The 16,223-nt window shown below is 45.9% G+C and overlaps 1 protein-coding gene across 5 annotated transcripts in view; it reads right to left on the bottom strand.

Moving 5' to 3' along the window:
* AP1B1 (adaptor related protein complex 1 subunit beta 1) overlaps nt 1–16,223 on the bottom strand; it is a 52,481-nt gene that overhangs the window by 29,836 nt on the left and 6,422 nt on the right. For all 5 annotated transcript variants that reach the window (XM_064272497.1, XM_064272496.1, XM_064272498.1 and 2 more), the window contains 2 exons: nt 4,613–4,675; nt 971–1,076 (listed from right to left, as the gene is read on the bottom strand). In XM_064272497.1, the coding sequence (XP_064128567.1) occupies nt 971–1,076; nt 4,613–4,649 (143 nt within the window). In that variant the 5' untranslated portion in view covers nt 4,650–4,675. The remainder of the gene's footprint in view (nt 1–970; nt 1,077–4,612; nt 4,676–16,223) is intronic.

Raw genomic sequence — 16,223 nt, 5'->3', positions numbered from 1 at the left:
GGTGGGTAAACACAAGTACTATACATGAGAAGATACAGCAAAACCTGCCAAAGCCAGAACTTGTGTATGGCGGAAACCTGTCAGAGAAGGAAAACTCAAATATTTTCCACTAACAGGAGCAACAGAAAAGTGCTAAGACTGTACCCTGCTAAAGGTGGAAAATTTGTGAGACCTGGAAAGACAAGGGCAGTCCTGCTGAGTTCCGGCTCTCACAGGTTTCACTGTACTTCCTCATACAGTACAGTCTAGAATTAAAGCCGGGTGACAGAGACAAGGGCTGCAAGGCCAGAGCAGTAAGAGGTACATGTGGGTGGGGTGACAAGGGAAGGCAACAGAAGAAAGTGGACCGTGAATGGGTTTTAAAAGACAGGGAAACGAGCTGGGTAAACGTCAAAGGGGAAATGGGGTTCTAGGCAGTGGAAAGCTTGGGCAAAGGTGTAGCAGCAACTCTACATAGGATCTGCTCCAGCAAACAGATGCAAACCAGAGGTTGCAGACTGGCAAGGAATTCAACAAATCCAATCTGCGTGTGTTTCACCTGGACCTCACGGTGTTTGTTTGTGTGTGTAATGGCTGGCATTTTAAAATAGAGATTAAAAATGTTAAAATGCAGAGTTCCAGTTCTTTTTAAAAACCAGAAGACCTGGCCGCACTGGGTTCATTTTCCCAGCAGGTAGCAATCCTGTGGGGTTTGACGGGTTCATGCCACAGTCTCTTTATCATCTATTGCCTTTGCAACCTGGTCCACTTCTCCTGCTACCATGACTGCCTGGCCCCATCAGCATTTGAGCTTGTGAGCCCTGTGTAAACAAAACCTCTGTTTGGAAAGGAGGCTGGGAAAGAGAGCTATACGAGGGGAGATGTGGGTCCCCGGAGGCACTCTAAAGGAGAGGAGATGTGTACTGAACCCATGTTATCAGCCATCCCTGTCAGCGGGCCTCTGGCCGCCACCCAGCCCACTCCTGCACACCTGACGTCTTTGCCCACGGTCATTGATGCAATCACTTTTTTCACCGCCTCCTTCTTCTTCTCCTTCTTGTCACTGTTGAGCTCTGCTTTCAGCTCGAAGATTTCCCCTAAGAAAAGGGGGCAAGTCATGAGCGATCCATCCCCACGCTGCCCGGAGATAATCCCCCTCCCCAACTTCTGAAGGAACTGGAGGGAGGCAAGTAAAACACCCTGTGCTGCCAGCTGAGGGCAGCTCTACGCCCCTGGCCTCAGGTGGGACAGAGCAGTGTAGGACCAGAATGCTGCTGAGAGAGGAATCGTCAAGATGCAAGCTTGGAGACCACGTCGGTGGCCACATTGGATCTGGGAGAGAGGAACCATAAGAGCTACAAAGGTTTTGGAGGAGACAAAAAGTGTGGAGGCAGGTCCTGCTCAGCTGGACTGCTAAAAATGCTGAGAGGAAACGCAAGTTCTTCTCAGCTACTCGCTGCCGAACGCCTCCGAGGCTGAGTGTGATAAAATCTGGGAACTTAAGTTTGAGGGGTGAGGGTGGATTTGGTTGATTCCCACACAAAGGCTCTTCCTGTTTTCCTAGAACATCCAGTTAAAACCGCTTGCTCGGGGTTTCACTTCCTGAGCCACAGTGGTTGCTCAGACTCTGAAGATGGGAATTCAGCTGCCTCACGAGGGCTCTAGCACGTAATAAATTGTTTCGAGAACTTGGTGACCTGCAAAAAGCTAATGCGGAAGTAGGGTTGTTCAGGGGCCTACCATGGAGAGGTAGTCAGGACCCCCCACAAGGGGTAAGAGGGCAGATTCTGGAGTCAGGCAGGCCTCCCAGCCTCAAAACAACCGCAGCAGATTATCCTGAGCCCTTCTTGAAGCCAGCACCACACTAACTTCTTCCCATGCTTTTCTGATTTCATCCTCACAACGCTGTGCTCCCCCCATTATACAGATGAGCAGATGGGGCTTTACAAGATTCAATAACTTGCTGATGATACTGTACAGTGAGGAGATGGAGGGCCAGGATCAAAACCAGCTCAGCCACCTCCAAAGCCAGTGCTCTAAATCACTGTGCTCTTGCCTGCCCAGGACAACTCACCTTGCTTCTCTGCACCTGTTTTCTTGTCTGTACTCTCTGCCTTTACTGGGTGTTGAATTAGCTCATTTGATCCTCACATGTGAAACCCTCACCTCAGTGCCTGACGCTCAGTGGGCACTGATGGTGGCTACTATTATGATTCATTCATCATGTCCTCTGCCTCAGGTCCCTCTTTTGCAGCATGAGTGCCCTGGGCTTCCCTTTTGAGTTACTCAGGGTGGGGGTGGTACAGTAACTATCATGGGGGAAGTGCTAGGTGAATTTACAATGAAAAAAGGAAAACACATAGGTTTTTATCATGACTGAGTGGAACAATGTGGGGTTCAGCAAAGAACTTGAGACAGACACAGCAAACAAGGTTAACTGAGATCAATCACTCAGCACAACCAGAGGCAAGGCCACACTGTGGGTATTGCTCAACAAAGCCAGCAGGAGTCTGCAGACCTCGCAGCTCAAATTCATGGCCCTGCAGGGCTGAAGGGACACACACCCTTCTTTCCCAAGACACTGAGGGGCCATGTCTCTCTGCTCTGGGATCCAACAAACCATGACGATCTTGACCCTGGACTCCACTGCAAGGCTGTCTGCTCTACTCTGCTCAAAGCATTTGGTCAGACAAAGACCCATTAGCTGAAGAGTCTAGGCCTGAGTCACCTTAGCTCCAAGGAAGCTGGTGGGTGAACTTAGGGTCTGCCTGCTTCTGAAATATCTCCTTCCTCTAATGGTCCCCAAATCCAGTCTGTCACCAATCCTACCTTCCAAATCACTCTCAGGACATCCGATTCTCTCTACCCCCAGTGCTGCCCCTGGTTCAGGCACCATTATCTCCCATCTGAGCTGCGGAATTGGTCTCCTTACCTCTCTCCAGTTTTACTTCCCCAACCATCATTAGAGTCTGTCTCGGACCTTCCCTCACTGAAAACCATCACAGATGTCAGATTTAAGATAAGAACTTGGACATCTCTCACCTGACACCTCCACTCCAAAAAAAAAAAAAAAAAAAACCAAATCCATTGCTATTGATTCCAACTCATGATGACCTTATAGGGACAGAGTAGAACTGCCACACAGGGTTTAATCTTCATGGAAGATTAAACTATAATCTCCATGGAAGCAGACTGCCATATCTTCATTCTCCCATGAAGTGGCTGGTGGGTTCAAACCACTGACCTTTTGGTTACTAGCCAAGTGCTTAACCGCTATGCCACCAGGGCTCCTTCCCCTCAAAACAAACGAAAACCAAACCCACTGCCATCGAGTTGATTTCAACTCATAGTGACCTTATAGGACAGGGTAAAACTGCCCCACAGGGTTTCCAAGGCTGTAAATCTTTATGGAAGCTGGTTGTCACATCTTTCTCCCATGGAGTAGCTGGTGGATTCGAACCACCTACCTTCTGGTTAGCAGCCAAGTGATTTAACCACTGTGCCACCAGGGCTCCTTGCCCCTAAAATAGACCCCACAAAAACCTACCACTGACACCCCCAAAACACTCAGCACTCAGTTCACCCCTCCGGCCTGGCTCACCAGGCCATACCTGACCTAGTTTCTGCAAACCTCTGCAACCTCCTCTTTCATTCCTCTCCTCATTCACTCCTGCTCAACGACTTTCCTTTCCTTGAATATGTCATGGGCAGAGCACTCACTCCCCTCTCCTTACCCACACCACCTTTATGTGGCCAGCTCCCTCAGCCCTCTCACAGCTCCCTGCATTTCCCTCATCACAGTGCCCAACGCCTAGGTCAGAGACTGTCTTCTCCACTGCATGTGGCAGGTGCTCAATAACAACTTGCTGGACAAACACAGGAAATGCCTGATGAAGGGCAGGCATCAGGTCCTGGCTCAGCAGATCTAACAACAGACTCTTGACTTGGTCAGCAGGCACGTGTCAATCTCACTTGGAAGGAAGGAGAGAGGAAGGAAGGGCTGGTCAGAAAGATGCTTACAGGGTTAAAGCACATTGGTCAGCTACTACAATATCTTCCATTGCCCTAAAAGTGGAAAAGCCCAAAATACCTAACAACATAACACAAGCGTAGCAAATTTCAGTTTAGTAACCCAACAGACTAAATGTAAGTCGCTAGGACTGTGGGAAAATGTTTGTGATAATGGCAAACGAAAAACAGGATGTAAATGTTGACCGCAATCCATCAAACATATGCTCATGGATAACGACTAAACACACACCCCCTCCACAACCACCGTGGGGCTGCTGACAGGATTATGTGTGCTTTCTTTCCCTCCAGAAAACACACACGTCACGTTTAACAACTGTAAGCCATGGGGAAAATGGGAGGGGGGCTTTTTTTCCATACTTGGAGCTAATGCTCTTTCCTTCTTGAGTTCTAATAAGAGTGGTCAATTTCTTAGACCACCAATAGCTAATTTTTTTCTCATCTACAAGGTGAAGAAGCTCTGGGGCATTCCCACCGCCCGCTTTCATGCCATGCCTCTTACCACCCTCCCCCGCCCACAACCCCAAAACCTCCCATAGGCGATAGGCAGAAGGAACAGGCAGGGAAAGAGTAGGCCAAGGTCCCACAAAGAAACAAATAGTACCTTTCTTGGTGGTGGTGAAATATTTTGAGTCAGTCATTTTGGTCCCTTATTGGTGGCCAGACTCTGCAAGACAGAAAAGAAAGGGATGACTTTCAGTTATGTTCCATTCCATTTTCAGTTACAGTGCAGAGAGGGAAGAGGAGAGAAGGATCCAGCACACATGGGGTGTGGGAAGATAGTTATCTCTGCTGGACAATCATCTGTTAGATAATGGCTGGTCAGATTTTGGAGGGTAATTCTGACAGGTCTGCCCAATTTTTGACTCCGCATCTCCCTTGACTCACCAATTCTACTTCTAAGAATCTCTCTCACAGAAGTATCTGCACAAGGACATTTGTATAAGGATTTACTGCAGTTCTGTCCCCAACAATGTCTAACTGGAAATACCTTAAATGTCCATCAGTAGAGGAATGGGTAAACGCTCTGGAAGAGTCCACAGACATGAAAAGGCACTTAACAAATGTAATTACAGCAGCCCCCTCGTGGAACTCACTCTGTGCCAGGCACTGTTCTAAGTGCTTCACACACGTTAATGCATTAAAGCCTCATCACAGCCACATGGAGGGGCTATTAAAATCAAACCAAACCCACTGCCATAAGTCGATTCTGACTCATAGCGACCCTATAGGACAGAGTAGAACTGCCCTGTAGGGTTTCCAATGCTGTAATCTTTATGGAAGCAGACTGCCACATCTTTCTCCTGCAGAGCAGCTGGTGGGTTCGAACCACTGACCTTTCAGTTTGTAGCTGAGTGCTTAACCACTGTGCCACCAGGGCTCCCTATATAGTCAAATGAGTTTGGAAAATGGTGAGTTTAAAATGCTAGGTAGCAACAGAACAACCAGAATGGACAAAATGAGAAATGTTCATGTATTGTGAAGAATGTAACCAATGTCACTGAACAACGTGTGTAGAAATTGTTGAATGGGAACCTAAATTGCTGTGTAAACCTTCACTAAAAAAACACAATAAAATATAAAAAAAAAAAAAAAGCCATGTAGGTTTCTTTTCTCCACTACTTTCTGAGTTTCTAATAAACTGACGTTCACTGTTCATCTCTTGAGAGGACTAGAATGTATACCTGGCAGACTCTAAAGTGTTTCCCAAACCCATCTGAGCAGCTTTATCACAGCGTCCCTCAGGGCATCCTCCGGTGCAGAGCTCACCGTGTGAAGCGCTGTACTAAGGCAACAGGACACAGAGCGTACAAAGGCTCGCTTGTTCGTCGAATGGACATTTATTTATTGAGCATCTGCTGTGTATCTCAACAGGTCCCTAGGTGGCGCAGTTTGCATTGGACTGATAACCTAAAGGTTGGTGGTTTGAAGCCACCCAGCAGTACTGCAGAAGAAAGGCCTGGCAACCTGCTTCTGTAAAGATTACAGCCAAGAAAATCCAATGGAGCATAGTTTTACTCGGTAACATATGGGTTGCCATGAGTCAGAATCAACTCAACGGCAACAGGTTTCTTTTTGGGTGTGCTGCAATAGTTCCTCCTAGTCAACACCACCCAAACCCATTGCCGTCAAGTTGATTCTGACTCATAGAGACTCCATAGGACAGAGTAGAACTGCCCCATAGAGTTTCCATGGAGCACCTGGTGAATTCGAACTGCAGACCTTTTTGGTGTGCAGCAGTAGCACTTAACCACTATGTCACCAGGGTCTCCCCTGGTCAACAGATGGTCAATAAAAGATGCCACATGGGAGCCAAGTACCCTGGACACATGGCAGAGGCTCCAGAGACTGTTCTAACAGTTATTAAGGTGCTATCATTTTAAGTGTCCCTATTAAAGCCAGGGAATTTATAGACATTATCTCATTTAATCCATAATCTTTAATCCTACGAATGAGACAACTGCTTTCAACTCCATTTTACAGATGAGGCAACTGAGGTTCAGGGATGTTAAGTAACTTCCCAAGGTCACAACGCTTATGGTGGCTGGGCTACCATCTCGGGTCTATCTGAGCTCAGAGCCTTTGCTCTGTGGATGAAGAAATCCTGCTTCCACCACCTGACAGGGGAGGACAGAGCTCTGACAGTGGCTAAGAACCTGTTGCCGTCGAGTCACAACCTTCCAGAAGTTTCAGATGATACAGAAAACCATACAATCCCAAAACGAGAAATCTGAATGAAGAAAACCCATTCCACTTTGTCCCTTCTGTTGCCTCTATGGAAGGGACTCAAACAGAACCCATCAGCATGTTCTTTCAATTCCTTACTGCGTGGTGGTGACATGAGGTTACTGGTGCGATGGATGGGAGGGCTCATTTCAAAAGTCTCTGGAAATGAAGCCGACAAGGCTTCTCTCCAGCCCAACTGTATTTTTCCAGCTTAAGCTTGCAGTTACAGCAGGATGGCACTGGGACGGTCCCAAGGTGAGAAATGTCCACGGATTTTGTTTTAGTAATCAATGGAAAACGAGACTCTGAGTTGCCTTAAATCCTCTGTAGATCTAGTTGGAATAAAGGACTCACTGACAAAACAGTAAAAAGAAAGACACAATTCTACTTTCCTTTTTCTTTGCGAAGTTGAAAAGGGACAATGGCACTTTTCTATGGGAGCTTCGAGAAAGAGCAGACGAGAAGCTGCATCTGATGACTGAGCCCTCAGATGGGGATTCTGCCTTGACTGGCCTCACGGTGTGAGCCAGGGCTGTATCCACAAAGAGAAGGTCTGCGTTGGCCTGCTTCACGGTGCCACTCCCTGTCCCCCTTCAACCTAGCCTAGGGCTTGGTATATGGTAAGTGTTCACTGAATAGTTACTGAAAGAAATTTAAAAAGGCCACTGAAAATCCAGGGAGCCTCCACCTGACTTTACACAGCTCTGTTATGTAACTATTTAGCATTGTTTCCAACAGAATCTACTTAAAATAAAGAAAAAAATTTTTTAATGACACACAAAGCCATCTTCTCAGTGAAACCTCATTAACTTAAGAGTTTCTTTTTGGAGCTCGAAGAATGAGCAGGTAAGACCATGGGGATTTCTGCCATACAATAAGGGGCACATGGTTTCGGATGGCACAGACATGGGAGCATAACAGGTAGGAGTACTCAAAATATAAAAGTATTCTCTTTCTCAAATTTAAGAGTCTAGTCTCAATAGAGAGATAATTGGAGGTAAAGGTGGCTAAAAAACCACAGGCCTCAAAGAATTACAGAAATTAACATATAAGCCCCTCCAATGTTAAATCTAGTAGGAAGTAAAAATAAAACAATAACTTAGATGTCTAACTTCAGAGCTGCCCAGAAATTCTTTTCATAAGCGAGGCCCAGACACAACTAAGCCACAGCCTTCCACAGCGGAAGCCACTGTCCAGGGGCTTTTTCCTTATCTCCAGGCACACAACACAACCAGTGGGAGCCCTCAATTCCCAGGCCACACCTGCAGGTGACAGATCTGTGTTGTATACAGCTGATCAGGAGGAGAAGGGAGGGGAGCTTCCTTTCGGAGGGGCTTTAAAAAGCAACGGAGCTGCAGGATGGGCTGCTGATATTCTTACAGCACTGAACTTCTGAAGACACTTCTCCTTTCACAGGTGCAAAGGAGCAATTGAGTCACACACCTAAATGGCCACCCAGCGTGCTGACACTGGCTGCTGCTTTTTTCTGCAGTATCTATTTTGCATATCCCTCTGCAGAGGGCCTGGGGGAGACTGATGATGCAGAAATCGTATTCGGCCAAATTTTCATATACAGAAAACTAAAACAGAGGAGGAAGGGGAATTTGGGAGAAATAAATCGTTTTGGAAAGTTGTCATCACAGAGCACAGATTGAAAACAAACTCATGTGTGGGGCTTGCTCCTTTACCGGGAAAGACCACCTACACCTTGCTGATCTACCGAGGGTGCTACCTCCTTGTGGCCTTTCTCTGTTCTGAGTTTCCGCATGCTGGTACGAGGTCTTACAGTGGCCTCTTGGATGTCGATGCAAGAGAGCTGTTTCGTTCTCTCTGCAGGAATGGAAAAAAGCCCTACAGTTCAGCCTGAGAGGAGTATAGACTTACAGATACCACAGGAAAGACAGGTGCCTTTCCTGGAACTGCTAAGCTGTCCCCACACGCTGCATCCCCACCCCATGGAGCCCAGAGGGATTAAGACCCTGTTCTCTGACTAATCTGGTCAAGGACATGAGCCACATCTGAAAGCAGGCAGACAATTTATGCCAGAAAAAGCTTAGGGCTTGGGTTTCATCTTTGGAAGTGTCAGCATGCATAAAAAGCAGTAATTAGAGGGAATTTTGCTGCAAAAGGCTAGAGTAGGGCTTGGAAACTGCTCTGGCTAGTGTGATGAACCACCTAAGGAGACAACAATACGGGCTGGGATCCTGCCCAGTTTCAGCATTTACAGACCAAGGAGTGCCTCAGGGGATGGCACAGCCAAAATATTAAAGGGACGGCACACCTGGAACTAATGGCTTTGCCTTTAGGAGCCAGTGCTGCTGAACCTCCTCGTACCCACACCTGGAAGATTATGACTGATGCCACAATCCAAGGAGCCACCTTTCGGTTGACAAGCCTGCTTCCTCCTGCCGCTGCGCATAAAGAAAAGGAACTAAGTAACAAAGCCTAAAATAGGATGATTGTCTCTTACGTTTTCTAGAATTATAAAAAGTCCTTGGTGAGAATCACTGATAGACCTGTCAGGGACAAAGGTGTAATGTGATCTAAGAGTAGGAAAATGAAGTCCCAGGCGAAAAAACTCATTAAAAATATTCCCCTCTACAGACTGGATTTCAGGGTGAGCACTGGAGTTTTAGGGTTAGGTTTTAGGGGGAAAAAAAAAAAGTACTCAACTTTTCAAATTTTTTGGGTCTTCACATTTCTAAATTTAATTTCATGAACAAGAGACACAGAATATCTTTGTTTTGAGTTAATAAAATTAACTTAAATCTATCGAAATACATTAAGAAAATATGTATTACATATATTTCAGCTTTTCTCTGAGGTCTCCACATTGACGATAACAATAATACAGTGAAACTTGTGAGAGCCGGAACTCGAGGGGACTGCCTTGTTTTTCCAGGTCTCCCAAGTTTTCCACCTTTGACCAGGTGCAGTCTTAACCACTTTTCTCTTTCTCTTAGTGGAAAATATTTTAGTTTTCCTTCTCTCACAGGTTTCCACCTTACACAGGTTCTGGCTTTCACGGGTTTTACAGTAATAATAACTACAGCTCTTTTAGAAAAGAGTGCTAAAAGGGGGTTACAATTTACTTCATCTCTATAACTCAATTTTCCCTCTTTAAAATGAGGACAAAACTCTTCAGACAGGGATTGAACTGGACAATGGGATAGAAAATGATACTGGTGAAGAATGAGCTTCTTGGATCAAGCAGACACATGAGACTGTGTGGGCAGCTCCTGTCTAGAGGGGAGATGAGACGGCAGAGGGGGGCAGAAGCTGGCCGAATGGGCACTTAAAGAGAGAGTGGACGGAAGGAGTGTGCTGTCTCAGTAGGGGGAGAGCAATTAAGACTATATAGCAAGGTGTATATAAATTTTTGTATGAGAGACTGACTTGATTTGTAAACTTTCACATAAAGCACAAAAAGAAAAAAAAAAAAAGGGAGGGCCAGCACAACTCGCTGCTCTAACTCGCTTCACGTATTTCTTCCAAGGTAGATGGTGGTAATGCGAGAGTGAGAAAGTACACTCCTTGTATAAATGTAAACAGCTTAAATACCATGGGATTCCACTTAAGTGACGTTCTAGAATGAATACAAGAGGCAAAGCTAATGTATGGTGACAGAAGACTGATGAGTGACGGCTACTGGGCGGGGAGAATGGCCTGGAAGGGGCCGAGAGAACTCTAGGGGTTGATCTGTATATCTTGATGCAGACGCTGACCAACTGTACACTTAAGAGCTGAGCATTTTACTTGATGCAAATTATACAAACATAAAGCATTTTTAAAAACAAAGAAATAAAGCCCAGTGCTAAAGGTGAAAAGTAGGAGAATGGAACATTTTATAATCTAAAGGAAACAACGTCTTTCTGAGTGTGACATAAAATCTAGAAGTCTTAAATGATTCATGAATTCAATTACATAAAAGTCAGATTTTCCTGTGTGGCCAAAAATGTAATAAAACTCTAATGACATACAATACCTGTTGCCATTGAGTCAATTCCTACTCATAGCAACCCTAGAGGAGAGAGTAGAGCTGCCGCATAGTTTCCAAGGAGCACCTGGTGGATTCGAACTGCCTACCTTTTGGTTAGCGCTTAACCACTTTGCCACCAGGGTTTCCATGACATATGATAAGCACAAAAACTTTTACATCACATCACTGACAAAAGTTTATTTTCCTTAATACATAAAAGCGCCTACTAATAGAAAATGGTAACGGATGCAAACGCTTCATAGAAAAAGAAATGCGATGGCTCTTAAACATACCAAAAACTTACTCATAATAGGAGATACACAAATCAAAACTATAATGAAGTATCATTTATCACCTACTATACTGGTGGCATAGTCATTAAGAGTTCAGCTGCTAACCAAAAGGTCGGCAGTTTGAATCTACCAGGTGCTCCTTGGAAACCCTATGGGACAGTTCTACTCTGTCCTATAGGGTGGCGATGAGTCAGAATCGACTTGACGGCAATGTTTTTTTGTTTTTTTTTAAATACTGGTAATGGCCCCTGGGACAGAATTCTCTTCAGCCTTCAACTCATATCTTGGACTTCTCCACGGCCCTCCTCCCACCTCCAATTTGGGATCTGCCTGCTAATGCTGTAAACCCCATTGACTGGCACTGTGTCTGGCACATTCCAGGAGCTCACCAAATGCTTCCTGGCAAAATGGATGAAAAGACTGGTTCCCAGAAAAGCTACAAAACCAAGGAGCCATAACATATCAAGACAAGAGGACTCCCTGACGAGCACCACAGACATTAATGACTGGGCAGACCAGGAACAACATAAGGCTTTGTGGTTAATTTCAACAAATATGGCAAGGCTGATCCAATGCTAGGATGGCTGCCAGGAAAACTGGCTTTGCCACTAACAACTGTGTGATCCCATGCAAATCACCCCTCATCTCTGGACTTTACTGTCTCCAATTGTCAAACAAGAGAATTTAACCTGATCAGAGGTTTTTCAAGCTCCCCTCCTTCCCTTTTAAACTGTTTAGAACAGATAAAAGTGGAAGTGTTCTGGGGGAAGTAAGGGTGGGGGGCCTAGTGGGGCGGGGTGGGGGCGCTCATTCCATTATGCCAGTCTTCCCAATCCATCAGACAACCCATGGTTCCATGAAACAAAATGAAAACCAGTCTAAATGACAGATCAAGTCCTTCCCATATCTCACTCTCTCTGATTCTGAGCTAGAGAAGGAGCCTATTTCCCCACCCATGGGTGTTGTCCCCCGGGTGTCAGACAAGAAAAGGTGAAGCAGATATTCTAATGCACGGTATAAATGTTTCCAAGTGGACAAAAGAGAGAACAAATTCAGAATGCAGCTAGGTTCAACAAGCCTTATTAGGTCTTCAGTAGGAAGGGAAACAATTCCAAGCCAAGCAGGAGAGTGTTTCAATCCCCCAAATGGCCAGCCAATGCCCCAGGGGAGGCCAAGGAAGTGATTCATGGCAGGGCAGTCCACGCTCTGCAATCAGATGGGGAGAGCGAGGCCGGCAGCACTAGCACAGCGTATTGCGCACCATGGGTACTCAGTAAGTCAACATAAGTAGACAAGGTCGCGAGCTTAGCCAAAGAAGCAGCTTTGGGAAAGGAAAAAAGTTCTCGTAGGTTAAGTACTAAAGTTCACCTTATAGACATGGAAAAAGGTAAGGCTAACTTGAAGATCAAAACATGAGTCAGCAATAGAGAAACCAGATTTCAGACTTTTCTCTGAAACGATGTGGTCACCAGTCTCAGACACAGGCTCTTTCAAGTCACTTCAATAAATATGAGAAAATGAGCTGTGTTTGTCTTCAGACTTAGCATGAAATTCGGAACAAGGTGATGGTAGCGGTAGTAATGGCAAACTGATATGCGCTAAGGACCTGGGACGATGTAAACCAAAAAGCAGTTGCTGTTGAGCTGACTCCAAATCATGGTGACTCCACGTGTAGAACTGTGTTACGTGGGGTTTTCAATGGCTGAGTTTTTGGAAGTAGATTGCCAGGCCTTTCTCCAGACTATGTAAAGGGCTTTAAATTCAATTCTCACAATAATCTATGAAGGGTATTAATAAAATCAAAAGTTTACAGTTGAGGAAACTGAAGCCCAGGGAGGTTGTGGTATTTGTCTGGAGTCACACAGCTAGAAAATGGTAGCACTGACACTCTTCACCCCTAACCCATGATAATGCCGTGCATGTCCCACTCTGTCCAGCATGGCAACTCCTCATCTCTGAGGTAAGTCCTTGTAGAAACACACACACTCTTTGCTAAAAGGTATGTGAAACGGGTTGCCACATAACCCGGCAGAGTCCCTCAGATGTTGAATTACAGGTTATTTTAGTGCCAGCCCTTCTAGTTTAGCCAACAGGAACGTCAAGTTTGGTAAGGTGCCTAGTGGAAGTGTATCTGGATCAGAGTGTTGAATTATGGGCCTCCTGGGATTTGGATGAACACTGATTAGTCCAAATTAATCTGAGGCCCACTAGCAGTTAAAGGCCTCAAAATGAAAAGGAACTAAAGGCAGACAAATGCCACATGTGAATGTTCTGATATCAGCACTGAGTCTCTAGAAGCTATTTCTAGAATCACACGGCGGCTCCCAACTAATCTACAAGCGGTATTATGTGGAAAGATCTGCTGCCAAGAGAAAGAAATGTTCCTCTGGACTTGAAAACAAAAATGATTACGGGCTGCTTCTGAGCAATACCTAATCAAGAGGAGAAAGAGGCCAAAGGCCACAGAACAAGGATTCTATTCACCAAGAATCTTCTTCAGATTCTACAATGGAAAGCTAGTTATTAGTCAAAATGTTATTGTATGCCACTGAGTCGATTTCGACTCATAGCGACCCTATGCGAGAGTAGAACTGCCCCTTGGGTTTCCTAGGCTGTAATCTTTATGGGGGAGCACTGGTGGTGCAGTGATTATGACCGACGGCTGCTAAACAAAATATCAGCAGTTCAAATCCACCAGCCACTCCTTGGAAACCCTACGGGGCAGTTCTACTCTGTCCTTTAGGGTCACTATGAGTTGGAATAGTCTTGATGGCAATCTTTATGGGAGCAGATCACCAGGTCTTTTCTCCCATGGAGGAGCTGGTGGGTTCGAATTGCCAACCTTTTGGTTAGCAGCAAAACAAGTGCTTAACCACTGTACTACCAGGGGTCCTTGCATTAGTCAAATGCAAGAACTAATACCTGTCTGAAAAAGAATGGAGTATGCGTCGCATCCCAATACCGACGACTGGTTTGTAATGCCTCAGAGCCTTGAGAGAGTTTCTGAATACAGACTTTTGCTACCACTCATGGCCAAGTCATGCCCCTCATGATCTCGGTTTTCCCACCTATACAACGGGAACACTTCCGAAGATCTATCAAGTTTTGTAGCATACATTCAGCACGTATAATGATGTGGGGCACCATCTGTTCATGCCTGGGACTGTGCCCACATGGGGGCAGGCACAGAGTAAACAAAGGACAATCTTCTCCTGCTGGGGTCTTATAGATTCTGAAGCTTGGTAAAGGACTGCAGGGGGACAGCAGAGTGATCACAGTCTCCAGATAATTGTCACCAAAGTTCAGATGAGGAGTGTTCTGAGACAGGTGGAGCATCCAGGGAAGGCCTCCTGGAGGAAGGGGGGCTTGGCGGGACATGAAATGATGGGTCAGATTTAGAAGTGGGGGCAGAGGATGAGGCAGAGAAGACCCACACGATGCCAGTATAAGCAAGGGAGCAAATGGAGAACAATTAAACCACTACCCCTGCTGAAGAAGGCTGGCTGGGGAATAGGCTCAGGGCTAAGTGATTTATAGCCCCTGTCTCACCAAATTCTTAAGGTAACCCATCAAAAAATGAAGAATTAGATGCTGAGAGAGAAGTGACTTATTCAAGGGTAAAACAAGCTCAAGTGTACAAGAGTCCATGAGACCATCTGTCTGGCTGAAGGCAAGGGCTTGGAAGGGAAAGAAGCAGATGAGGGTGGGGAAGGAAGGATGAGATTCAAGGATGGCCCTGGTGCCAGGGGATGTTAGAGCCCTCCTGATCACTGACAAGATGCAGTGATCGTGTTAAACGACAACTATCGTGCTGACAATGCTGATCACTCCCTCCTCCTTGAAACACTTTCTTTACTTGGTCCAGAATGCCCCGCTCTTCTGGTTCCCCTCAGACCCCACTGTCCGCCTCTTGCATCTCCTTTCCTGGTTCCTCCTCTCCCTCTCCTCTCCACACTGGTGGGGAGGCCTGGTGCCTCTTTTCTCCACTGCACTCGTACCTTTGGTAATCTCATCCAGTGCCATGGTGTTATGTATTATCTGCATGCTGACAACTCACAACCCTGCATCCCTAGACCCAGCCTCTTCCCTGGACTCCCAGCTCACACATCCACACTACCAAATCCACATCTCCACTTGAATGTCTGTAAGTCTAACATACAGCACAAAGGTAACATGATAAAAACTGTCCTCCTACTCCCCGCCCTCCCTCACCCTCTGGCTTGTCACGTAGTTACAGCCAACACTGTCCTTCCAGGTTCTCAGGCCAAAACCTCAGAGTCAACCTTGACAACACACTCTCTCTCATAGCTCACACCAAGTCTATCAGCAAATCCTACCGGGCCTACCTTCAAAATAAATCCGGAATCCATGAAGCAGTTTCTCACCAGCCCCATCATTACCAGCTGGTCTAGGCCACTATCACCTCTTGTTGAGATTCCTACAACAGCTTCCCCTTCTTCCATGCTGCTCCAGACAACCCATTCTCAGCAACAGCCAGAGTGACAGTATTACAGTCTAGGTGGGGCAGTGTCACTCTTCTGCTCAAAATTCTCCAGTTTCCCATTTCACTCAGAATAAAAGCCAAAGTCCTTACCTTATGAGATGCATGTTCCCTTCTTAGACACACGCCCCCGTACTGTGCCACCTACCGTTCCCCCCATCACTCCCTCAGCTCTAGCCACATGGGCCTCTTTGCTGTTCCTGGAACACAACAGGCATGTTTCCACCTCAGGGCCTTTGCACGCGCTGTTCACTTTGCTAGGAAGATTCTTTCTCTAGATAGCCTCATAGCTCAGTACCTCATCCCTTCTAAGTCTTAACTCAAATGTCACCTCATTGAGGCATTTCCCAACCACTTTATTTAAAATTGTACACACCCCTAACCAATCCCACCACTTCCTACCTCTCCGCTCTTCTTTTCTTCAAAGTATTTATCCCCTGTTGTTATTGTTGTGTGCCTTCACATCAATTTCAACTCATACCGAACCTATAGGACAGAGTAGAACTGCCCCATAAGGTTTTCTAGGTTGAAATCTACAGGTGCAGATTGCCGTCACTCCTCCTGTGGAGCCACTGGTGGGTTTGAACTGCTGACCTTCGGTTAGCAGCCACCAGGGCTATTTAGTACTTACATGCTAAAATTTACTTAAATCATCAATTGTCTTCTTCCTCTTTAATGTAAACTCCACATGGGGAAGGATTTTGTCCATTTTGTT

This window comes from Loxodonta africana, chromosome 19 (genome assembly GCF_030014295.1).
Source record: "Loxodonta africana isolate mLoxAfr1 chromosome 19, mLoxAfr1.hap2, whole genome shotgun sequence".
Classification (NCBI taxonomy): Eukaryota; Metazoa; Chordata; class Mammalia; order Proboscidea; family Elephantidae; genus Loxodonta; species Loxodonta africana.
This window is presented reverse-complemented; position numbering and strand designations above follow the sequence as displayed.